The sequence below is a fragment of the Narcine bancroftii genome, chromosome 6 (genome assembly GCF_036971445.1).
Source record: "Narcine bancroftii isolate sNarBan1 chromosome 6, sNarBan1.hap1, whole genome shotgun sequence".
Classification (NCBI taxonomy): domain Eukaryota; kingdom Metazoa; phylum Chordata; class Chondrichthyes; order Torpediniformes; family Narcinidae; genus Narcine; species Narcine bancroftii.
In genome coordinates, this window is record NC_091474.1 from 9,899,682 (window position 1) to 9,926,351 (window position 26,670).

Consider the following 26,670-nt stretch of genomic DNA (forward strand, 5'->3'; position numbering starts at 1 on the left):
GCTGGATAAGATCTGCAAACTCACGCTTCTGGGTCAAAGCCAGAGCATGAATCTGTGCGACGGTTGAGCTTCGAAACTAGATCTCCCACTTCAAGGAACGTTGTGCAAATTCACTGTGCCACCCAATGGACACCAATTTAAATGCAGCAAGTGTCAGGAAAACAGCTGTTGCATCATCATCTAATAGCCTGCCATCATGACATTTCCAACTGACCCAAGGTGGGATCTTTTCACACAAGGGGCCTAAAGGATTTGTTAAGCAATAATTGGAAAAAACCTTCAGTTGGCTTAGTAGTTTTCTGCAGAGGTTTCTAAGTGCAAGCCTCATATGAGCAACCAAACCACTCAGACTACTAGGTTAGCACTTTTGAGTAACTGCCCACTATTCAATGGACCAGCTTTCAGATGAGATGTTAAATCAAAAGATGCTATTTGTTCTCCCAGCTATTCTTAAAAGATCCAAAAGCACTATGCTCAAGGTTCACCAAAACATTATTCGATTATCTTGTGACCACTTGTTAGTGCTTGCTGCATATTTATTTGCTAATCCATTTCCTATCCATATAATTAATGCCCACCATTCCATCAATAATTAACTGGCTGTAAAGCATTTGGGGAACCTCAAGATGAGATATGAAAGGTGCAAGATAATGTGAAGTCTGCTTTGCTTTTTTTCCTATTTCATTTTAATCCAGATAAGTGCATTGTCCCACAATGACATGTACATATGTTTCACACTACTTGTGCAAATGAAGTGAACCAATTAATAGCTTATCCTGCTCTCTTGGTTTGATTTTTGCCAAACTTAAAGTGGAATCTAGAAACTCTTCCAACCAAAGACAGTGTGCATCAATTCTGTGGAAGAATTCTGAAATAATTAACTTTGAATTCTGTCAGAATGCCATATCAAACCTAAAATCTGGCAATATAACTGATGATTAGTTTGAAGTCGAGCTGGTGGAATACTGCCAATGTACATTTTACAATTCCAGTGGTGCAGTTCAAAAAATAGATCCCAAACTCATTTTTGGATTCATTTTCATTTTGCAATTTGAAAACAAATCTAAATTTAAAAACATTAAAACTGCCTCTAATTGTAATGCATCACAAGTCATTTCACAAATTAAAGACCCTGTTTTTAGCAAATAGTTGAATTTCCAGAACTATTAAATTAGGAGATAATATTTTGATCCAAGTGATAAATTAGAATGATGTGATCAAAAATAAGTTTCATAATGAAGCAGCAAATTTTAAAGCCTCTACAGCAAATACAACTTTAAATGCATGTGAATAAAGCTGAGGTTAACATTACAATCATTAATTTTCTCCAATAGAATGAATATTGTTCCTGGAGATAAATGTAAGTGTCAGTACCGGTGAACAGATTTTAAACACAAGACCAGAAAGCTTAACCAATGCTAGAAGAGCCATCAGTCAGGTTGCACCATGCATGTTGTAATTTATAATAATACTCCAAAAACTAACTTAACAATACACAAATTAATAAGTTCATCTAATACTGCACTAGAACTGTACACTTTTGCATGAACAGAATGGAATATCTCCTCTGAACACTTCGTCAATTTGAAGAACCTCCAATCACATCATACATTGATCAAAGTGTTCCCTTGCTTTGGTGTACAGCATCCCAGTGGGATCGAACCACCATGCCTCTATATGGTGATCAAGAAAATGCTGAAAAGAGTCCGGTCTGCTAAGAGTAGGGGCAATGCAGAGGTTTCTCTCTGGTAATTTGATGTGTATTTGGTCCTAGGATTTTCCTCACTGGATGATTTTTGATCTAAGCTATGAACAGCACACAATGTACTTTCTATACATGCTTGAATTACAGGATTCGATCATGCATAATGGCTTTCAAAATAACGTTTTGCAATGTTCATTTGCAGTATGAAACAAATCAGTAGGAATGTACATTGTTAAAGATTGGTACCATAACATTCAGTAAACTATAATTACTACAGCAACGTGGGCAGTGAACTGGGATTCACTGGTAGTGTGTGGTGCTGATGGCTGGCTCCACCCCCATCTGCTCACATACAAGTCTGGTTTCCCGCCTGAACCCAGAACCCTTCCAAAGACTATTGTGAAACCCAACTCATAGTTATAAGCTAATAAAAGCGTTAGTTATCCTTCCAATTTATTCACACTATAATGTGACATACACACCTATCTTTATAGTCTCGTATTCTTTGGTTGTATCATTTAATTGCTCATGTTTTCAATTAGATTCTGGTTGATTTGTGACCTAATTACATACATCTTCCTTTGCTCCGTCAAACCTTTTTGCTTACAAATAGATCACTTTGAGATGCAAAATTAACAACACCATCATTTGCCATTTATATTATTTTACAAATTTCTACTATTCTTTGCATGTGGAAGTTGCTCTTCATCTCGGAGAAGCAACACGTTAATTGTTGGATCCTGCTCCAAGATTAATAATGAGCATATTTTTTTTTTATCAACCCTCTCATTTCCCCCTTCTAATCCAAAATCTTCAATCAAATTGGCACCAGATCATTGTATGTTCCATGCATGAAAGAAAAAAAAAATCACTGATGACCTCTTTAATTTTTAATTCACTCAAGCCACTTCCCAAGAACAACACGGCCTTCATTTATTTAAATATTGCTGAAAATGCAGTGTCAATCCTGATTTCAGATTAAATGAAATAGTAAATATGAGCAAGTAAACTTGATTTGATGTTTTAGGCAATGCTGATTGCATGAATAAAAAGAGCATATGCAAGAAACAAAAATCAACTTCAAAACACTACTGTGGGATCTCTAATATTGACTTGAATATTCAGAACTTTTGAGACAAGTTGCTGGAAATCTCAGAGGATGTGATGTTATTGGATACAAGGCTAAAAATAGCCAAGGAATATTGCAGCAAAACTAAGGACACAGATTAAAAATAAATGCATGTGAGAATAGTAGAAAAAAGTAACATCGATATCTCACTACAGAAACCGTTTGCTAGTAAAATCCACATTTCAGAAGCTAGCTCTTGGACCCCACATATTGAGTCCACCATAAAGAAGGCATTTCAATGTCTTTACTTCTTAAGAGGCCTGAGGAGATTCGGAATGTCATTGAATATTCTATCAAACTTCTATGGTGCAATGTGGAAGCATACCGATTGGTTGCATCAAGCTCAGAAGAACGCAAGAGGTTTCAGAAAAGGGCAACCCTAGCAAGTCCATCATGGGCACCAACCTCTCACCCTTTGAAGAGGTCTATGAGATGCGCTATCTCAAGAAGACAGCCAAGATCAGAAAGGATTCCCATGAACCTGGTCACAATCTCTTCGCATTACTGTCTTCAGGGGCTCAAAGCCCAGCATTTTGATGTTTAAGAACAGTTTTTTTCCCCCGCCAAGAGCAATGAGACTCTTAAACATCCCTGAAACACCCAACCATAAACTCTACCAGGACCACCAAAGATCTGTTTGTACTGCATTATTGAAACATCACTTTTTTTTTCCAGTTACTGCAACTGTAAATATTTGTTATATTTATTTTTATTAATTTATTAACTCCTTTTCTGACTAATGTTAGGTCTGCTTTGTTCATGAATGAGTGAGACAAACACCAGACTGAGTCGAAATCAGGGTTCTTTGTTCTTTATTACCGGATTGTAACACTTGCGACTAACCATGTTAGTCGGAGAATGCATTCTGCCGTTATCAGCAAAATGGTGATTTTTTATACCCTTGGATATGTGCTTAGAACATCATCATATCATTACTTGTCCAATGACTAAAACTGTTGCTATCCTTTCCCTGCTAGCTTCCTGCCTCTCAATCCATCAATGTCTCTCTTATCTTGTAAGTACAAGGATGCATTCACATCTTGTTCCAGCCCTGCACATTCCCATCTCATGATGTTTTACCTTACACTAAGGGCATATATTATGGTTATTTAATTTATACTACTGTTGTTGGTGCATCTGACATAGTTGTGTGGTTACAGCAAGAAAGAACTTTGGTGCATCTGCACATTATATACCCACGTATGGGATAATAAACTCTCCTAGCAAAAACGGTTCTGAAAACAGATAACATTTGAGCTGATGAATGGGAACCCATAGACTCCTCCCTCCCTAAAGGTCAATCCTGACGTTCCTTCCCTCCGAGAAAGAGAGGGTACATATCCTTTGGAGGGTAGGAGCAATTTATTGCTACTTTTGGTGTCTTGAAGTTGCCATTCTCAACAGGGGGCCACAGCACATTTAAGGTGGGGGGGGATGGGGAAGTGGAATGGACCGAATCACAATTTAGAAAGTTTTTTTTATGTAGTTGGCAGGAAAGAAGTAATGAAAGAAACCACCTAAACTTCACTGCTTCACAGGGAAGAGGGCCTTTAAACTTTGAACAGAGTCCTAAGGGGTCATAGCCAAAAAAAGGTGGAGAATGCACATGGATCTACTAGTTTTATATCAAGCACTTCCTCCCACTGAAACATTCAACCAGAGTCTACTGTGTAAAAGAAAACATTTCCTTGAGTGTTATTTATTACTGCCTCAGCTCTTTAACCCACTCACCTTTATTTTTACCACTAATGTAATATCAGCATAATTTTGAGAGTGTGAAAACACAAAGACTGGTCATATTTTTCGTGAAAGCCATTCAGAAACCTGGATGAGACAGTGAGGGACAAAGTCATGGCACTGTGGCGGCATAAACCTCTGAAATGGCTGGAAAGTGACAGGTCACATCCGGCTCAACAGCTCAAGCATAACTGTAGGGATTGGAATTACAATTTAGCAAAGGATAATAAATCAGGTATGATACTTTATCGAGCTGCTTAAACATTTGATGTTACAGTGTATAACTAACCTTTAAATATAAACTGTGTTAAAACTTGATCACATCTGAAGTCATTAGTAACCTTACCAATATAGAAATGTAGGCAGAGAGATTATTGTGGGTTGTGGGAAGTTTGAATGAAAATAGTTTGCAGAGGGAAAGTTGCTCGATGGATTTCAAAGTATTTTATGAAATTGAGGCTGAAAATCTAACAGAGAGATGGTGTGGGACTGATTGAAGAATGGGAAGTGCAGTGGTCACAAGAACAGCTTTGCTCTGGTCTTTATTAATCTAATTTTAGGACCCGATTACCATTTTTTTGATAGGTTGGTTGAGCTGTAAGAGGAATGTTTTGCCCAGGTTTCACAGACTTTGGGGGCTCCAGATGAGGATGACTTAGAAGCCTTCAACAAAAGGCTCCTGCAGGTATTCTTTTTTTAAAAAACTTTATTTATTCATTAAAACAAATAATATGACGTATACAGCAATTAAACATGAACATTTTTTTAATATATATAGAAAAAAAAGACCCCCCCCTTCAGCCAACTCTCCTAAGGAGAGCCAGAAAAAAAGAAAAATGAATATTTAAAAAAATTAAATATACATATTAAAATCTAATCAATATAAATTGAAATGTAAATATTCTGAGTATAACAGCCACTTATTAATTAAAAAATTATAATCATCATGCGAAACATACGTAATTTTTTCCATTATTAAACAATATTTCAACTCATTATGCCATCTATTAATATCAATCACATTTGTATCTTTCCACGTACTAGCAATACATTTTTTCGCTACAGATAAAGCTAAATATACAAAAGCAAGATGGAACTTATCTAATCTCAAACCTTTCAAAAGTTGCAAACTACCCAATAAAAATACTGCTGGATCTAAAACTATTTTAATCTTATACAGATATTCTAAAAACGATTGAATTTTCTTCCAAAAAGATTGTATATGTATACATGACCAAACAGCATGAAGAAAAGTTCCAACCGTATCACCACTTCTAAAACACAAATCTGATTTATTAAAACCATATTTTTTTAATTTTTCAGGTGTCAAATATAATTGATGTAAAAAATTGTAATTAATCATTGCATAACGTGCATTTATCAATCTAGTTACACTATCATAACAGATATCTAACCAATCCTCTTCAGTAAAAATAAAACCAATATCCGCTTCCCATTTAATTTTAGATGTATCCCAACCCTTTTTATCCATACCGTCCTGTAATATTTGATACATAAATGAAATATACCCCTTCTCTGGTACCTTCATAAGAAAAATCTCAAATTTAGTCATTTTAGGTAAAATCATATCTCTACCAAACATACATTTTACCAAAGATCGAATTTGATAATAAAGAAATAAAGAATTCTTATCAATCCCTCATCTGATTAAAAGATAAAAACTTACCCTCTTTCAAACAATCTCCCAAATTTTTCACACCTTTAAATCTCCAATGCAATAAACTTTGATTATGTATTGAAAAAGAAATAAGTTGATTATTATACAACAGAGTCAATCCTGCAGGTATTCAATAAGTTGGTCAATCAGCACATAGGATCATCAACCAAAATATACGTGGCTATGTTCAAGGCTGTGCCAGAATTCGCATATCCTGAGTCAACCATCTCTCAGAATCTCTGACGATGCCAAAATCAACATCAGGAACAGGAAAATATCATCAACATTTGGAAAGTTAAACTAATAATAAAGAGCTAACACTAAAGTATTTAAAATCCATGCATTTCATACTCTGCTCCATGGAAATGAATCATGGAAAATAGGAAATAGGAGGATCGATTGTTTCCATAAATGCTGCCTCAATCATCTCTTTAATATCATTATTGACAACAAGGTGATGTGAACGGGAGTTCCGGAACACTATGATGGGTGGCATCGTAAGAAGTAGGAGCAGGAGTGGGCCATCTGGACCATCAAGCCTGGTTGGCCTTTCAATATGATCATCAATGATTCATCGTCACCTACTTGCCTTTTCCCCATATCCCTTAATTCCCCTACTATGTAAAAATTTATCCATCCTTGTCTTAAATATATTTACTGAGGTAGCCTCCACTGCTTTAATGGGCAGCAATTTCCACAGATTCACCTCACTGTAGAAAAAGCAGTTCCTTCTCATCTTCTACCCTGAATCTTGAGGCTATGTCCCCTGGTTCTAGCTTTCCCCATCAAAGAAAACAAATGCACAACTCTATTTTTTATATATGTCTTTCATAATTTTATGTTTCTATAATCCCCTTTCATTCTTCCAAATTCATTTGAGTACAGTCCCAGACAACTCACTCTCTCCTTAATGGCTAACCCCTTCATCCCTGATTGCCTCCAAAGCCAGCAAGTACATCGTTCCTCAAGGAAGGAGAGTAGAAATGTACGCAGTTCTCCAGATGCGGCCACCCCAGTACCTTGTTCAGTTGTAGCATTACCTCCCTGCTCTTAAATTCAGACCCTCTAGCAATGAAGGCCAACATTCCATTTGCCCTCTTGATAGCCTGCTACACCTGCAAACCAACCTTTTGCGATTCATGCACAACCACTCCCAAGTCCTTCTGCATGGGAGCATGCAGCAATCGCTTGAAAATTTAAATATAGTACAACTCTGATTATCCAAAATGGTCGGGACCAGGGCCATTTTGGATAATTTTTTTTTTTTTTTTTTTTTTTTTTCGGAGAACAGGTCATTTTTTTATAACAGCCCAGTAGCAAATGACTTGTAACAGTGTTTAAACAACAGCAAACAAGAAGTACTTTTAAGCATTAAAATAATGTTTAATTCTCACCAAAATAAATGTTGGGCACTGCCAATCACCGACACCTCCCCACCAAGGCCCTGTTCGTGCCGGGAGCCCAAGGGACCTGCTCCTGCCCAGGAGCCCAAGGTCTGCTGTTGCAGGTGCCGCCGGGAGCCTGATGTCCCTGGTCAGTTCGGCTCCAACAAAATTTTGGATAAATGAGGATAACTAAGGATTCTGGATAATCCTATTTCGGATAATCGAAGTTGTACTGTAATATTCTGATCTTCCATTTTTCCTTCCATAATGGAAGAGATCACATTTGTACTCCATCTGTCAGACCCTTACCCACTCACTTAAACTATCTACAGTATATCTCTCTGCAGGATCTCGATCGTCTACACATTCTGCTTTTCCACTCAATATAGTGTCATCAGCAAATTTAGATACACTACACTGTCCCCTCTTCCAGATATCACTTATGCACATCATGAACAGTTGTGGGCCCAGCACGACCCCTGCGCTCCCTGCTCACCACTGAATGCCAACAAAAAAAACCCACCCCTGTATCCCAACTCTATTGGTAAACCAATCCTCTATCCATGCCAATACGACACCCCCAACCTGATGCATCCTTATCTTCTGTACGAGTCTTTCAGGCAGCAGAATGAGAGAAAATATCCAAATTACACTGTCTACTTCGTCAGAGGTTTATGAACAAAGGAAATCAAAATATTAACAAAAAATATTTTCTTACTTCTAGCTTAATTTTCTTAGCTCTTCGAAATCCATGGGTTTAAAAGTCTTTTGCAACCCGCTTAAAAAAAAATTGCCTGCCAGAATAGAGACATTTTCTTGATGATTCAAATGATTAATTATTCTGCAACTAATGTAAAGTATTTTAACACCTCCCAAAAGCAATGGCAAAGATAGTGTTTCTGACAATGCAGTACTCTTTCAATATGCACTGAAATGTCACCTTTGACCTACTCAGACAACAGCATAACAAATCCCAATTCATTAAACCTGAAGCCGAAGTCTGATACTAGCAAAACGTCAGAAATAGGAGACTCGTCTAATTTTATTGGTCTTAGTTATACCATAGTCAAACTACAGGGGAATCACGTTGCTCTCCATTGCAGGCAAAATCTTCGCTAGGATTCTACTAAATAGAATAATACCTAGTGTCGCTGAGAATATTCTCCCAGAATCACAGTGCGGCTTTCGCGCAAACAGAGGAACCACTGACATGGTCTTTGCCCTCAGACAGCTCCAAGAAAAGTGCAGAGAACAAAACAAAGGACTCTACATCACCTTTGTTGACCTCACCAAAGCCTTCGACACCGTGAGCAGGAAAGGGCTTTGGCAAATACTAGAGCGCATCGGATGTCCCCCAAAGTTCCTCAACATGATTATCCAACTGCACGAAAACCAACAAGGTCGGGTCAGATACAGCAATGAGCTCTCTGAACCCTTCTCCATTAACAATGGCGTGAAGCAAGGCTGTGTTCTCGCACCAACCCTCTTTTCAATCTTCTTCAGCATGATGCTGAACCAAGCCATGAAAGACCCCAACAATGAAGACGCTGTTTACATCCGGTACCGCACGGATGGCAGTCTCTTCAATCTGAGGCGCCTGCAAGCTCACACCAAGACACAAGAGAAACTTGTCCGTGAACTACTCTTTGCAGATGATGCCGCTTTAGTTGCCCATTCAGAGCCAGCTCTTCAGCGCTTGACGTCCTGCTTTGCGGAAACTGCCAAAATGTTTGGCCTGGAAGTCAGCCTGAAGAAAACTGAGGTCCTCCATCAGCCAGCTCCCCACCATGACTACCAGCCCCCCCACATCTCCATCGGGCACACAAAACTCAAAACGGTCAACCAGTTTACCTATCTCGGCTGCACCATTTCATCAGATGCAAGGATCGACAATGAGATAGACAACAGACTCGCCAAGGCAAATAGCGCCTTTGGAAGACTACACAAGAGAGTCTGGAAAAACAACCAACTGAAAAACCTCACAAAGATAAGCGTATACAGAGCCGTTGTCATACCCACACTCCTGTTCGGCTCCGAATCATGGGTCCTCTACCGGCACCACCTACGGCTCCTAGAACGCTTCCACCAGCGTTGTCTCCGCTCCATCCTCAACATCCATTGGAGCGCTCACACCCCTAACGTCGAGGTACTTGAGATGGCAGAGGTCGACAGCATCGAGTCCACGCTGCTGAAGATCCAGCTGCGCTGGATGGGTCACGTCTCCAGAATGGAGGACCATCGCCTTCCCAAGATCGTATTATATGGCGAGCTCTCCACTGGCCACCGTGACAGAGGTGCACCAAAGAAAAGGTACAAGGACTGCCTAAAGAAATCTCTTGGTGCCTGCCACATTGACCACCGCCAGTGGGCTGATAACGCCTCAAACCGTGCATCTTGGCGCCTCACAGTTTGGTGGGCAGCAGCCTCCTTTGAAGAAGACCGCAGAGCCCACCTCACTGACAAAAGGCAAAGGAGGAAAAACCCAACACCCAACCCCAACCAACCAATTTTCCCTTGCAACCGCTGCAATCGTGTCTGCCTGTCCCGCATCGGACTGGTCAGCCACAAACGAGCCTGCAGCTGACGTGGACTTTTTACCCCCTCCATAAATCTTCGTCCGCAAAGCCAAGCCAAAGAGAAGAGAAAGAGTTATACCATTTCTCTACTCTGGATGAGGTCAGTTGCATATTCTTTTTGTAGATGGTCCACCAGATCCAAATCTGAATAGTTCCTCACAAATGGGACAGATTCAATGCACTAAATGTTTGAGTGTATGGTAAAACGATATATTGAGAAAGAAAGTCATTTTTACTTGTTAAAATTGCCCAATCTCTGTCTTCAGAGTTTCCAGAATTATGAGCAGATTTGCCATTCTATATGAAATGGCAGCTGGTAACTAAATATCTCCCAACAAATTAATAAATTTGGGCATTGGTCTGTAGAAATCTGGAAGAAATCACTTGTGGCTCTGTTGAACAGAGCAGGCAAAAATGAAGATCAGTATCGTAGACCCGATTAACAGCCCTGGAAATTTGCATTTCTCTTTTGATTATTTTCCCACATTTGCAGTAGGAATATTTTATCCAGCGCACACCCATACATTTTAAAGTCTTGGAATAGCATTTGAAGAAATTGTTTCCTGTTTTCATCTCTGACCTCTTCTCTGGAAAGGGTTTCTCAAGCAATTGTCAATCTAGATTCAACATAAACCTTCAAAGTGGTGCTGGTTTTGTACCCAAAAGGAAATTATTTATTAGGCTGAAGGGAGAGGACAGAGAAGTAGGACTGCTAGGATTTCTCCACACAGAGAAATGGTTCAAATTTGATGGGCCACGCTAATTTTGATTAGCTACGCTAATTTTGTGCATCAGTAATTCTTCATGGCAACTTGACTTTAAATGCCTATTTCATCTATCCTCCCACCAAACCCCAATGCTTCATGCCTGAGATTACCTGAACTGTGATCTTAAAAGGGGGATTAAGATCCTGCTCTTTATCCTAAAAGCAACAGCCAATAAATTCTTCAAATATTCTGCAACATTGTTTGTCATTTCTCCAGCAGATATTAAATCCATATGTTGATCATATTTCATGTGTTTGCAATCTCTGCTATCAGTCTGAAATTACCATTTCAAGTCTAAATGTGACTGTAATATTCTGCTTCTATAGAATAAGCAACGTTTTCTATTAGCTTTTATTTTGTACATTCGGACCTACCAGAAAACCCTCGAGGACCATTTTATTTTGCTCGCAATAAAATCTCAGTCTTTACCTATGTTAAAGTTTTCCACTATTTTAGTAATGTTACGAGGTTCACTGATTGCAATGTTGTATTACTTGGCGTTTGAATCTTGAAAGGTTAAAATTCCTTTGGATCTACTTTGAACTGCAAACTACAATCCCTCCACAAAGGTAAGGAGACCAGCTTGAAACAGGACCTCAACATTATTGTGAGATTGCTAGAACTTTGGAACTGGAGACGAGAGGAATGGGCCCCTTTCTTAGTAGCAGCCTGATGCCCAATACTGTTGATGAGAGGCAAAGGTGAGTAAAGTCAGTTTGGTGAGGATTGGATGGGGGAGCTGGTGAGGATTGGATGTTGGGGCATTGGGTTCCAGTACCATCTTTTGTGCCACTGTTCCTTTCTGGCCATAGACACCAAATATTTCGTGGAAAAGCCTTTGCTGTTGCTCAGTACCATCCAATGTTGTGGGAAGAGATAAATGCAGAGGGGAGGAAGAGATGAAAGAGTGCAAAATAAACCATATTAACAAGGAATTTCTGAAATGCAGTCTGACCCAATATTGGTCGAGAATTTGTCATTCATGTTTTGGATATGGGCTGTTGGTCCTTCAAAACTGGCTGCCATCACACAATGTGGCCCAATTTCTGACTCCGAGCATAACCATATAACCATTTACGGAGTGGAAACAGGCCATGTTGGCCTTTCAAGTCCGCACCGGTTCACTGATTTTGTGCGCCCTCTTCAGGCAATGGTCCCGGTAGATCACGTCACTGATCTATTTGAATAATAGATATGGAAAACTCTTGCTCTTTATTTTGTCTTCTCTATGTACTGCACTCATTTGTAATACATTTTATCGGTCACTACGTTGCCAGCCTGCATATTTTGTTCGATTCCAGTGGTAGAGACTGGGTTCTAATGATTCTTGTAATCTTTCTAAATTTAGCTTTATCTGCAAATTTACCCACTTTACAGCAAATAATGGTAGAGTCATGGTTCACAGCAGGTGTCACTGATTAAAATTATACCCAACCCACTCAATGCGGAGAAGAGGTATTTCTTTAAAATACTCTTTTCACATGTCTGCCAAGACATAGAACATTACAGCACAGAAACAGGCCACTTCGGCCCTTCTAGTCTGTGTACAGCTGAACCATTTTTTTTGCCTAGTCCCATTCACCAGCACCCAGTCCATAGCCCACACCTCTCCCATCTTAAATGTTAAAATTGAGCCCGCATTCACCACTTCAGCTGGCAGTTCGTTCCACATTCCACCACTCTGTGTGAAGAAGTTCACCCTGAACATTTCCCCTTTCACTCTTAACCCATGTCCTCTGGTTTGTATCTCACTTACCCTCAGTGGAAAAAGCCTACCTACATTTACTCTGACTGTCCCCCTCATAATTTTAAATACCTCTATCAAATCTCCCCTCATTCTTCAACACTCCAGGGAATAAAGTCCAAACTTATTTAACATTTCCTAAAGTCCGGGCTACATCCGAGTAAATCCTCTCTGCACACTTTCCACATCTTGGAAACACACCAGGAATGACCATCAAGTTACATTTTGGTAGGAAACCAATTTTTTTTTTTTTACATCTGATCATAATTTTAACAATCAGTTATATAATTCTAAACGAGAGTAATCCAAATTAAAAAACTGAATGATGTTAAGGTTTAATTAAAAAGGGTAATAAGAACTTAATAAAGCAAGTTACAAAATAGGAAGAGCTCTTTTTATGGCTCTCAAGTAAGGCCCTTCTCTGTACAATAATGTCCATGTTCAACCTCTGCCGTGTACTGGTAAGGCAGGAGATAGAGACAGGTCTGCTCCTTCCTCCCATCACAGTTTCCAAAGGATGACTTTTGAATTTTCAGCTTCACTCTCCCACCCTGAGAATATGAACCTCCTGATATCAGTCTTTAAATGATCTGTTATTAGTATAAACCCATTGCCTGAGGCATATTTCACATGGAAAATTTTCACACAATTTTTATTATTGGAGACGCACATGAAATTGTAGATGGTGGTATCTGAGGATAAACATATTCTGCTGGCAGATCATTTCTCCTGTCTTTTTCTCCCATTTATGTTGCTTGACCTGCTGAGTCCCTCCAGAAGAGCGTTTACTTGTTTTTATTATTATCTTGTATGGCTCTGCATTGTTTCCTGATGCGTCTCCTTTTAAATCTTTTTTTTCTCATGTCCTAGTCCAGTGGTTCTCAATCTTTTTCTTTCTACTCACAGACCACTTTAAGTGATCCCTATGCCATCAGTGCTCAGTGATTACTGAAGGTGGGATGTGGGTGGGAAGGGAAGGGTGAGAATAACTGCTCTAAACCCAATTGTTACTGAAATATTTTGCCCGAGAAAAATTGTCATTGGCCCACTTCCTTTAGAGTTATGAAACGCTGCACATAACGAGTCAATTAAAACAGTGGTTTTCAAACTGTTCCTTCCCACCCACATACCACCTGAAGCAATCCCTTACTAATCACAGAGCACCTATGGCATAGGAATTGCTTCAAGTGGTATGTGAGTGGAAAGAAAACGGTTGAGAACCACGGTCTTCGTCCTTTGCTAGTAATCACTTCCACTGATCAGCTCTGAACTTGCTCCAAGAATTGAATATCCCTTGTTTCGGTGGCCAGAACCAAAAACAATCTCCATGGAGATGGCACTGTGCAGGACTCTTGATTTGCACACTACTGTTCAGATGATGGAGCATTGGAATCGATATGACTTGCTGAATGCTAAAGTGGAGTGAATGGACTTTATGATAAGACACTTTTAATTTCATTCAGCTTCATCTGCATTTACTGAAATAGATTTGATTGCTGAAGAATCATTAAGTGAGTAAAGAAATGAGACAAGAATTATTAACATAAGCCCAATTTGATTATGTTGCTCAAGGAACATCATTAAAGTTTTTATTGTTAATCATTCAGGCTCACACTGGAGAATAGGTCAGGTATAAGGGGCTGTAGCATCAAAAGAACAGTACTCCAGCAAATGTCTTTAAAATTACGGCTGGGGAATTAAATTAAAACCAATGGCTGTGTAGCGTGGAAGAACGGCCTGAGCAGATCAATTATAAGAAATGACAGCAAATATTATGAAGTGTCTTAAAATATGTATGAACTCTTACGAAATGCAAAAGTTTAAAACTGCAATGGCTCGTAATGATGGATAGTTACTTGAGAATGTACAATTTGGTGTTAATGTGGAGTTGTTTTGTCCCACTCTAGGATTTTGCCATTAACAATAATTTTCAACCTTGTTTCGGGGAAGAGGTCTTGAAATTTAATTTGCTTTATGTTCTTATTCTATTTTATTATTAGGATTGTGCTTTGGAAAGTCTTACTTACAATCATCTTTCCAACTTTTTTACCTTCTTGGACTTGTATCACATTTCATAAATATATTGTTCAATTTTTCTATTGTAAAATATTAATAAAATATTTTAAAAAGAAAGAAAGAACATACAACTGATGAACTTTAGAGCGAAGAGTATTCTTCTTTCTTTGGCTTGGCTTTGCGGACGAAGATTTATGGAGGGGTAAATGTCCACATCAGCTGCTGGCTCGTTTGTGGCTGACAAGTCCGATGCGGGACAGGCAGACACGGTTGCAGTGGTTGCAAGGGAAAATTGGTGGGTTGGGGTTGGGTGTTGGGTTTTTCCTCCTTTGTCTTTTGTCAGTGAGGTGGGCTCTGCAGTCTTCTTCAAAGGAGGTTGCTGCCCGCCAAACTGTGAGGCGCCAAGATGCACGGTTTGAGGCGATATCAGCCCACTGGCGATGGTCAATGGGGCAGGCACCAAGAGATTTCTTTAGGCAGTCCTTGTACCTCTTCTTTGGTGCACCTGTCTCGGTGGCCAATGGAGAGCTCGCCATATAACACGATCTTGGGAAGGCGATGGTCCTCCATTCTGGAGACATGACCTACCCAGCGCAGTTTGATCTTCAGCAGCGTGGATTCGATGCTGTTGGCATCTGCCATCTCGAGTACTTTGGTGTTGGTGATGAAGTTGCTCCAATGAATGTTGAGGATGGAGCAGAGACAACGCTGGTGGAAACGTTCTAGGAGCCGTAGGTGATGCCGGTAAAGGACCCATGATTCGGAGCCGAACAGGAGTGTGGGTATGACAACGGCTCTGTTTACACTAATCTTTGTGAGGTTTTTCAGTTGGTTGTTTTTCCAAACTCTTTTGTGTAGTCTTCCAAAGGCGCTATTTGCCTTGGCGAGTCTGTTGTCTATCTCGTTGTCGATCCTTGCATCTGATGAAATGGTGCAGCCGAGATAGGTAAACTGGTGGACCGTTTTGAGTTTTGTGTGCCCGATGGAGATGTGGGGGGGGGGGGCTGGTAGTCATGGTGGGGAGCTGGCTGATGGAGGACCTCAGTTTTCTTCAGGCTGACTTCCAGGCCAAACATTTTGGCAGTTTCCGCAAAACAGGACGTCAAGCGCTGAAGAGCTGGCTCTGAATGGGCAACTAAAGCGGCATCGTCTGCAAAGAGTAGTTCACGGACAAGTTTCTCTTGGTGTGAGTTTGCAGGCGCCTCAGATTGAAGAGACTGCCATCCGTGCGGTACCGGATGTAAACAGCGTCTTCATTGTTGAGGTCTTTCATGGCGAAGAGTATACATCTACACTAAATGACAGGAACCTAAGAAGCATTGATGTGCAAGCTGATGAGTGGTAAAGGCACTGAGTATAAAAGTTGAAAAGCTGTGTTGCAGCTGTGTAAAACTTCAGTTCAGCCATTCTTGGAGCACTGAGTGCAGATCAGGTCACCCCAGCATAGGAAAGGTGTGAAGGCTTTGGATAGGGTGTAGAAATGGTTTACCAGGCTATCACTTGGATTGGAGATTGTTAGCTGCAAGGAGAGGATGGACAAACTTGGATTATTTTCACTGGAGCTTTGGGGGATAAGAGGGTGACCTGATGAAATTATATTAAAATTATGAGGGGTGTAGATAGGGGCGCTCAGAATATTTTTCCCCAGAGTGAAAAGGTGTAATTCCGGGGGCATCGAGTTAAGGAGGGGGGCAGGTTTAAAGGAGATGTGGAGGCAAGTTTTTTTAAAACCACACATGAAATAGAACACAGAACAATACAGCACAGTATAGGCCCTTCAATGCTCAATGTTGTCACGACCCATGTATTCCTTCCTAAAAAAAAAACACGAAACCCTCACTATCCCATAATCTGTTTTCCTTTCATCCATGTGTCTGTCTAAAAGTCTCTTAAATGTTCCAATGTTTCAGCCTCCACCACCATCCCCAAGCACCCACAACTCTCTGTGTAAAAAAAAATCCTTACCCCTGATGCCTCCCTTAAACTTCCTTCCCTTAACTTTGTACATTTGTCCTCTGGCATTTGCTGATCTTGCCCTGGCAAATGGGTGCTGGCTGTCCAACCTATTTATGCCTTTCATAATCTTATAGACCTCTATCAATTCATCTCTCATTCTTCTATGCTCCAAAGTGAAAAGTCCCAGCTCCTTTAACCTTGCCTCACAAGACTTGCTTCTCAATCCAGACAACATACTGGTAAATCTCCTCTGCACCCTCTTTATTGCTTCCACGTCCTTCCTATTTTGAGGTAACCAGAACTGAACACTAAGTGTGGTCTTACCAGAGATTTGTAGAGTTGCAACATGATCTCTCAACTCCTGAATTAAATCCCCTATTAATGAATCCCAGCATGCCATAGGTCTTCTTAACTATCCTATCAACATGTGCGGCAACCTTGAGGGATGTATGGATTTGAACTCCAAGGTCCCTCTGTTCATCCACACTCTTAAGTAACTGACCATTAACTCTGTACTCAACCTTCTGGTTGTCCTTCCAAAATGCATCTCCTCACTCTTATCCAGATTAAAATCCATCTGCCACTTTTCTGCCCAACTCCGCATCCTGTCTATATCCTCTTGTAAACTTTGACAACATTCAGTTCCACCCATAACTCCTTCAACCTTTGTGTCATCCACAAGCTTATTGACCCACCCTACTGCTTCTTCATCCAGTGTTGTTTGATGACTTCCCCTGTTTGTCTGCCTTTGATTGTAACACTTGGGTCCAGACTCACCTCTCCTCTCTGTGAACTCACCAAACCTTATACCTTTCCAAACACAATACCATTCTATGTTCTTTGCTACTCACAGCCATCAATTATATAAACCGTAGATAACCGAAATCTGCAGCTTGGGCACTTGCACTGATTATTGCAATCTGAATTCTTGGTTATCAGACACACACAAAAAGAAAAATCAGGAAGCCTGGCAGTTCATTCAACTTAGTCATTTAGACAGAATCAAAGATTATTTGCAACACATAGATATTCAAACTTGCCTATCCAAACAACAATAGCTAAATAATTGTAAATTTACTGGTAGGACTTCCAATGTTGGCACTTTTAGTGTTTGAAAGATCTATGTTCGATTTCACATTCTACAATATCATATAGCCTGGTGCAACCCTCTGAAAGCGACCCAATTGTGGAAGGCAAGCAGCTGAAAGAACTACTCAGACAACAGCAAAAGCTTTATTTAATTGTGCTACAAAAGAACCATGCTCAAATACCATCAGCTTCATGACAGCCTTGGCCTTGATGGCAATTATATAATACTCATCGCAAGCTCTTATTTTGGCTTTGCATCCCGAGCATTTAACATTGGTCATTCAAATGGTTGAAGCAATTTGCTTTCAGTTATCACAGTTGCAAAGTAAGATGTCAACTTGTAAGTAATCACATCACATTTATTTTTTCAATGAATTCCTCTCCAGAAAATGTCATTAGTTTTGAATTTAATCTCATCCTTCCATTGATGCTACATCTTTCAGAGTTCAGTTACATCTACCTTGACTAGATCCCTTTTCACTGTTCTTGTTTATCTGGCTTTGTAACATTTGCTCTGATATTTTCCTTCAGAGATCCTGAAATGTACCATATCTTCCTTAACCAAGGATTCTTTTCTACCTTGAAAGATAGAAGCTATTCCCTTTCACAAGCATCTTTCTCACTTTCTGGTTTTCCACTCCTCCTGCCTCCCCTGATAAATCACTATCCAAATTCTTGTTCTGCATTTTGAAAGGCCTATGCTCTCTGGAAAGTACTTTCTCCAGTCCACCAGACACTGTCAAATCATCTGTCATCACAATTGCCTGTTTGCCTCGTCTCACAATGTCCTTGGGTCTTTTGCACAATATACTACTTTATATATACTTCCTACAATCCAGTTTTTAAACTATTCAGTGCTTGCAAAGAGTCTACATCTGTGCTGGATTTACTAATTAGATATTGAGTGAGGACCTCAATACATACACCAGTTCTGTCTGCATGCATAATCATGTAATCCAATTCACTTATCACTTGAGTGACCCTAACCTTAATCAGGCAAATGAGCCAGTAATCCCAGGAGCTACAGATATAATTCAGTTACATTACTCACTAAGAACTGGAGGAATACATCCCCCAAAGGACACCTTATTACCATCACACCCAGTATTGATCAATACCAAAATTGCTGTGGACATGTTCATGCCTTCAGCAGAAACAAAACGGCTGGCTTCTAGCACAACTTTGCTGCGTGTGACCCATGAGGCATTTGCTGATCCTTTTGAAGCATGCAAAGATTTTTGGAAATGTGGTTGACTATTAAAACTGTGTTGCCTGTCGTATTCCCAACTTTCAAAATGAGTCATCTTCAAGGAAACGTGGGGACGATATTCTGAATGACCTTCTGGTTAATCCAATAAACCAAACTTTGTAGATGTAGCTTTAATCCATTGATAAAACAAATAAACATTTTGCATAACTTCACATTAAGATTTTCATAATGACGAACAAACAAAGCATATACTGTATTTAAAAATATAACTATATTCAACCTCAAAGAAATATACAAGAAATGACGAATTCAAAGAAAATGATCTTGAGCTTGCATCTCTTTCATAGTTCGTGGAAGAATGAGATGCAGGCTCTTAGTCTACGCGGACATCACGACTTATTACATCAATCACCAAGGTAACACTACAAACAACACTTCTCAAAGTGATAGGCAGAAAATTAACCAAGATTCAAAACCACACGGTTTCAACCTTCACATTACCTTCCCAAGTATGCCAGGCAACAACTAATCAGCTGGAGGAACACAGCGGGTCAAGCAACAACTGTGGGAGAACAAGAAGAGTCGACCTTTCAGATCAAGTCACTGATGCAGAGCCTTGACTCAAAACATCGACAGTTACTTCCCTCCCATAATTGTTGCTTGATCCACTAAGTTCCCTCAATAGATTGTTGCTTAATTCCAGCATCAACAGTCTCTTGAACTTGCCATACAACTCTACCTTTTCTGATATTCCTGCATAGTTGATACAAATCTAGTGTTGACACAAACCAGGCAGATGGGGAATCTGAATAACAGCCTCATGTAGAGAACAGTCATTGCCCTAAACTTCTTCAGGGCTTTTAAATAAAGGATTATGCTTGTTACCTCTTTAAAGGAATTTGTGTAGACTGATTACATAGATTAACTAAATGGGCAAAGATCTTTAAAGATAATGAAGACACTAACATCAGACCTGTCAATGCAAGAAGAGGATGCAACCAATCCTGCAAAATTTGTCATCTCACCAATTACAGTAAAAGTCCTCACATCCGGGGTTTGGGTCAGTCCAAATTTTCCGGATTCCCAGGCAGAATACATTAGTAGATTTTGATAATTTATCAACAAGACATTTTTCATATAAAATACAAAGTACAAAAACCAAATATGGTTAAAAAAAAATTTCTTACATTTTCACGACTTCTGCGTGGTCACTTGTTGCCATTGTGCATCTGTGGCACATACACACACATGGGCGCAGACAAAGGCCGAGAGTTTTCGAGAAATCTGGATTCTCAGATGGTCCAGATTTCTGACACCCGGATTTTTAGACTTTTACTGTAATTTCAACAGTTACAAAGTCCATATACATCTCGTTATCTTTTTCAGATAAACACTTAAGGTGTTCAAACTCTATCCAACCTCAGTGTAAAAATGAACTGCGCCATAACTTTTCACAATTCCCTTTTGTAGAGATAAAGGTTGGAATGAACTGCATGCAAAAACGGACCATTCTGAAAATAGGCTCAGCACTATGTACCTCCGCTCCGTAAATGGTTATATGGCTGCTAGCATTCATACCAAAATGCAATGTTTAGTTAAATGCTGCAATGCACAGCCCTAAAATCTACACAGAGACATCATCTGTATGAATGACAGCTAAAACCTCTCCATCCAAATTTAAAGAATGTCCTACCTCACTACTCTGTTTCCCAGACACAGACAAGCCCTCACAGGATACAGTAATGCAGAAGCTCAGATAAGATAGTAGAATGAAGTCTCCAACTGAACTAACCTTTTAATTCCAATAAAACCTCAGGGTATGGCCTTCCATGAAAAACGTGGACAGTTCAAAATCCTGATTGACCAATCCAGTCAGTCAATGCACAAATATTAGGATTCTGCAAAATGTGACTGTGCCAATCCTAAGCTAACTGTGCACCACGTAACACTCTGTCCTGTACAAACTGTGACATTCCACAAATACATTTCCTTTTCTTGAGAGCATTATATCAGTTAATTAACATTGGAATGCTCAACCGTACAGAAGAATTAGTAGTCATTTCAATTTTCAATCAATCCCATCCAATTCCAAGAACCACATTCTACTCAATATCACAAAACCAGAACGACTGCAACTTATCTTTCTTCTTGGCCTTTTGCAGTTGCCTGGTCTTAGCATTGACTTCAGCACCTTCAGATCCAATTCTGTCCTTCACTTTCGATACAAGATGCAAATATGGTAGAATGGAGGAGGAACCAAATTAGAACTCGGGTTACAAATCCCTCATCATCACATCGATCCTACTGATGATCTGCCTCATAACATTCAAAAATCTCAGGACGCTGCCAGGTTTTGGCACTCCACTGCCTCCTCGATTCATCTATGCACTCTTCTGAAGACCACACACTCTACTGTTGATTTCAAACAGAACTACATAATTTTCCTCAAATGGTGGGCCCTGCACCTCATGTTATTTTTAAATACATGCCCTTTCCTCATTTCCCTTTTATTGACTCATTTACGCACAGTGGTCTATGTTAAACAGCCCAATTTTATCTTTGCATATTGTTCTCAGAACTGCACATTCCAATTAGATGTCATCCCCAAATGTAAAGCTGTTCTGTTGCTGCTCTCTTGTTCCCAGTTTTAGTACTTTATACACATAGGATTAGGTTGGCACCATCCTCTTCTCTCTTTGTAAAGCTGGCCCTCCTACCTAGCACTGTACATGCTGAAATGTACACATGTTCCAGACACTAACCTTATAATGTTAACATGCATGTTATTTTTAGCAGGTTGAATGAGAGTGCATATTCTCACCAGAGCATTGCAAGGTGACAACACATTAAGAATTGATCTAGAGAAGAAAATCAACATTTTAAACATTAAAATATTATTGAGCTATGTAAATTATGTTCATCTACAAAAATTCAGGAAAACATTTGCACGTTACCTGACATCTTACAGCTTTCCAAATTGAAGATTACACTCAACGACAACAAGGAAGAAAGGAAACAAATATATAGACATTTCCAAAGTTTTTCCACACAGATATGGACACACGAGGTTATACTCCCAAAGTGCAGCACCAGAAGAAATCTCAGATATGCTGGATTAACGTTGACTAAATTTTCTGACATGTCAAATAGAAAAAAAACAACATTCAAAAGTCACCTCGGCTTCATAAACACTTTGTAGTAATCTACCAGCTTCGACATTTCAAACAAATAGATGAACATTTGATATTGAATAAAAAAGGAAATACTCTACTTTGTAAAGTTACATGACAAATCAAATTTAAAAAATAAGGAGTATTAGAATAGGTGTTAACAGCAAAGTTGTGATTAAAAAAAAGTTTCAGTTAACTAACCCAAATACAGTACTTCTAATCCATACTAATACCTTATAAATGTACTGGCTTTAGGAATGGAAAAGCAGAATATTTTAAATAATTGTGAATCAATAATGAATAGATCTATCACTCCAAATAAATAATCAAACCTTTGCAAATGACCTATGTAGTTTTGAAGGTGTTTTTAAAACATCGAAAATGAAACAACAGACATTGTCACTGGTGATTCAATTGGCTCTTTCTATTCTATTTCATTTTCCCCTCAGGATATGTAGGCAATCCACATTTTAATGATGTAATAGTCTCTCGCTTTGTTGTTACTTTTGAGGCTCTCCACTGGCCACCGAGACAGAGGTGCACCAAAGAAGAGGTACAAGGACTGCCTAAAGAAATCTCTTGGTGCTTGCCCCATTGACCATCGCCAGTGGGCTGATATCGCCTCAAACCGTGCATCTTGGCGCCTCACAGTTTGAAGAAGTCCGCAGAGCCCACCTCACTGACAAAAAGACAAAGGAGGGAAAACCCAACACCCAACCCCAACCCACCAATTTTCCCTTGCAACCGTGCCTGCCTGTCCCGCATCGGACTTGTCAGTCACCAACGAGCCTGCAGCAGACGTGGACATACCCCTCCATAAATCTTCTTCCGCAAAGCCAAGCCAAAGAAAGATTGCTTTGCATGGAAACATCTCCTTTTGTGCTAACTTCGAATTGAAGTAATCATAATCAATTTACCACGCAGTGGACACACACTTTAATTATCCTTAAAACTGACAATTTTTAACACTTCCTTTAATGATGTTCCACTGAATTTCAGTGTTCGGTAAGGAATAGGCACAATGCTTTGAACTTTTTTCTTGAACTTCCTCAACAAACTATTTTCCACTGTATTCTTCTCATACACGAAAATGCTTTTAATAATACTTATCAAAACCAGGGTACAATTTAAAAAATAACTAGAATTTATTTCTCAGTTGTGCATAAAAATAGTGATTAAGCCATAACATTTGGTTAAAAAAATTCAGAACAAAATGAGTGAGAAAATTTAATTTAAAATCAACTGAATAGCAGAATACTTTCTCATGTTTGAGATTCACATTTAGATTTTTCCATCTGTATTATTTTAACACTGACACTAAATCATTTAAAATATAGGGGGTAATAGTCAGTCTACTTGAAAAATCCATGTGTTAATATTTATACTAAGCGTTAGCAGGTCAAGAATAACAAAAGCTAAAGGCAGAACAGATCTCTCCTTATTCCTTCCTTACAATCTATCAATGCCAAACATTTAAAAATCACAACCATCATTCAATGACTCCAAATTGGTAATTCTTCACAGGAAATGTTGCAAGGGTGGAGAAGGATGACGTGGCCAAAATGTCCTCTTTGAACCATGTTAAATAATATGCAATAACTTGATATCATTGAGACTGCACCACTCAGTACTTCAAGAGCTACTTAAACGGTTTCTATGGAAATAGTCAAAGTCCAGATTATTGACCTGCAGCTGGATCAAAATCAACACTGACCTTCCCCGCTCCCACCCACCCAAGATGATTTAGTTCTATGCCAAACTGCAATCACAATAGCCAATTTGGATAGGGCAATCCCCCCCCCCCCCACCCATGCTAATTTATAACAATTAGATCATCTGTTTTGTTAATTAATACTAAATGAGGGATAAATGTTGACCATTACACTTGAATAATTCCCAAAAGGGATTCATTGAATCCTTAATGTTTGACTGAGAGAGCAGACAGGGCCTCTAAGTAGATACCAAAGGACGATATCTCTAAAAAATCTCCATGTTAGTCTAGACTTGTGTGTTCATGTCTCTAGAGTTAGAGATGAATTTAGAACCTTTTCACTCAGTAGATGCTAAGCCAATTTAGTAAAAAATGGCCAAAGGCAGAAAGGTGAACAGACTGAATTACAAAGGTTTGCACAATGACATAGACAGTTTATTTTTCTGTTCTCCAATATCCAATTAAACCATCATGATTAGAACAGATATTCCATCATTAATGCCTACAGGTTTAGTTTTTAAAACTTCCTTGAAACTCCTCAAATAAAACAATAAAAAGTGTATAATAGATTAAAACAATCACAGCGTAGAGTTAATATATCTACTATTTACAAAAGTGGAGATACCTCCTTAAAACTTGCACCACAAAACCACCTTCACTGTCACTAAGGTAATATGCTGGCCTCAAACTCAAGCAATCTGACCGTTAGAAGCTCTGCAACTCAGTCTCAATTCCATTTTTATTTGCATGTCAATTTGAAGTTTATGGGCCCTAAAGTATACAATATGTTATTTGCAGCACTGTTCCCCCTCTTTAAAGAATCTCAGGGTTGTATTTGATGTCAAGCTTGTGCTCTGACAATAAATCTGAAATCTTTACCGACATTGGCTTTAATTGAAGCCAGTGTACATTTTAATGGCACACTAAACCTTTAAATTTGTCCCTTGCAAAGATTTGTGGTGCAACCTCAGAGACACAAATCCAAATAATACCTCCATAAAACCTACTTCCACAAGTAGACAGAGCAATTATTAGATAACTTCTTCTTGGAATAGAAAGTTTTATCATACTTCATTTGTGGAGAGATCCCAAGAAGTAAGTGCACATGGCGACATCAATCACACATCTGGTGTTGCTGGAATGTTTTGGGGAGCATTATTGAAGAATGTCAAAGGTCAGAATAAATATGGATTAGCTTTAAGTAAAGGAATAAATACACAGATGATCAAGCTGGAGAACATACTTTAAAAATCACTTACATTTACGATAACCTTCTGTAATATTTGCTTTGGAAAAATGAATCCTGAAAATAGGCCTCTTCAGCAGACATTCCCTTTCATGTATGTGAATTGCTAATGGAGATTTTCTAAAGGTGTGTCTGAAATCTGACTGATAGCACCAAATAATGCAGTTACCCTAACAGTCTACGTTACTTAGATGCTCAAGACTGACCATTTTTGTTTTCAAGTCCCCCCCCCCCACTTCTTTGAAAGCTGGAGAGGACTTTATTCAAGGTCTCTTGTCCCACACAAAATTTGCTGGTACAAGCGTAGGATAAAAGTTAAAGACATCCACCAAAAATATGATTTCAAAGCAGTGCAAGTTCTGAACTATTGTAAAACTAGTTTTCTAAATGCATGACTTGGGAATAACGCTAGGAAATTCTATTTTAGCCAGTGGTATCTCCTGCAAGTCCCAGTAAAAATGTTCTCTCTCTTTTATAAAGTGAAGTTTCGGTTATTGCTCGTCAAAGAAGCGTGTTTGGGGATTCAAGGGGAAGTTCTCAGAGGCCAGATCAGTGGGGCTCTACTGCCCACTACCCAATAATAAACGCCCCAGTCTTGTTAATAGACACATACCCCCTTCTTGGCAGTCAATTTCATGAAATTAGTCCCCCCTCCCCCAAAAAAACAAGCGTGGTGGGTGAAAGTCTTTTGGGTTGGTGTTGAAGGTCCTGAAGATCCGACCGGCCGCCCCGCAACGTGGAGAGGATGGTCCACAACTGGGGCAAGTTGAGCCAACGGCTCCGGCCACATCTGGGCAAATCTCGGCGGCCCCAAGCAGCGAATCCACGGCGGGCCGGCACCTCTCCAGAAGGGGCCATTCCCGAGAAAACTTGCCCGAACTGCAAGTGGGACCCCCTGCACCCTGCGTCCGGTCCACAATTTTGATTCGAAACCGAGACCAACTCAACAAGATCTAAAGTTGTCCCGGAGAATTCGGCAAGATTCGTATTTCGGGTTCGTTTTCATTATCCGTACATTTCGAGGGGCGCCGCCGGTCCGAAATAAACCTGGGGTGCAAGCGGTCTACTTACAAAATAGTTGTCTGGGCAGAAACTTCGGGGACGTTTTCCAGCATCAAATGCATGCATCGCACCGTCGTCCGAAAGCAAAGGCATCGGCTGGGGCAGGACGAGCCAAAGGGAGAGAAGAACAAAAAGGCGCTGGCGAAGAACACGAAACTTCGGGGCGACATGGTGCAGCAGCCGCCAGCTTCGAGCCGGGAGCCGAGAGCGGGCACGTGGACGGGATCAACCCAGTCCGTCCCAAGCCGGTCACTTCAAGTGTCCTCTTGCGCAACATCCTGCTCGACAAACACTGAACGTCCAGCTCTGGGAACTCGTGAAGACGGGAGATACTCCCTCCTGATGTATAAATGCTTCCAGAGATCAGGGATCACTTCTTTCAGTTCCAAAGATCCAAACTTTAATCAGAAGAAGAACAAGTTGAACAAATCACGTATCTGAAAATATGCTCTTCGTTTTATTCATTTAGTCGAGGTAACAATGTACCCC

General features: G+C 39.7%; 1 protein-coding gene across 5 annotated transcripts in view; it reads right to left on the minus strand.

The window, feature by feature from the left end:
* Positions 1–26,415, minus strand: part of LOC138735682 (peroxidasin homolog) — a 179,359-nt gene extending 152,944 nt beyond the window's left edge. For all 5 annotated transcript variants that reach the window (XR_011339869.1, XR_011339868.1, XR_011339867.1 and 2 more), the window contains exon 1: positions 26,191–26,415. Coding sequence is in view for 2 of the 5 variants with exons in the window: in XM_069883882.1 (XP_069739983.1) it covers positions 26,191–26,351 (161 nt within the window). In the remaining 3 variants the exon portion in view is untranslated. The remainder of the gene's footprint in view (positions 1–26,190) is intronic.
* Between the last annotated feature and the right edge of the window lie 255 nt (positions 26,416–26,670).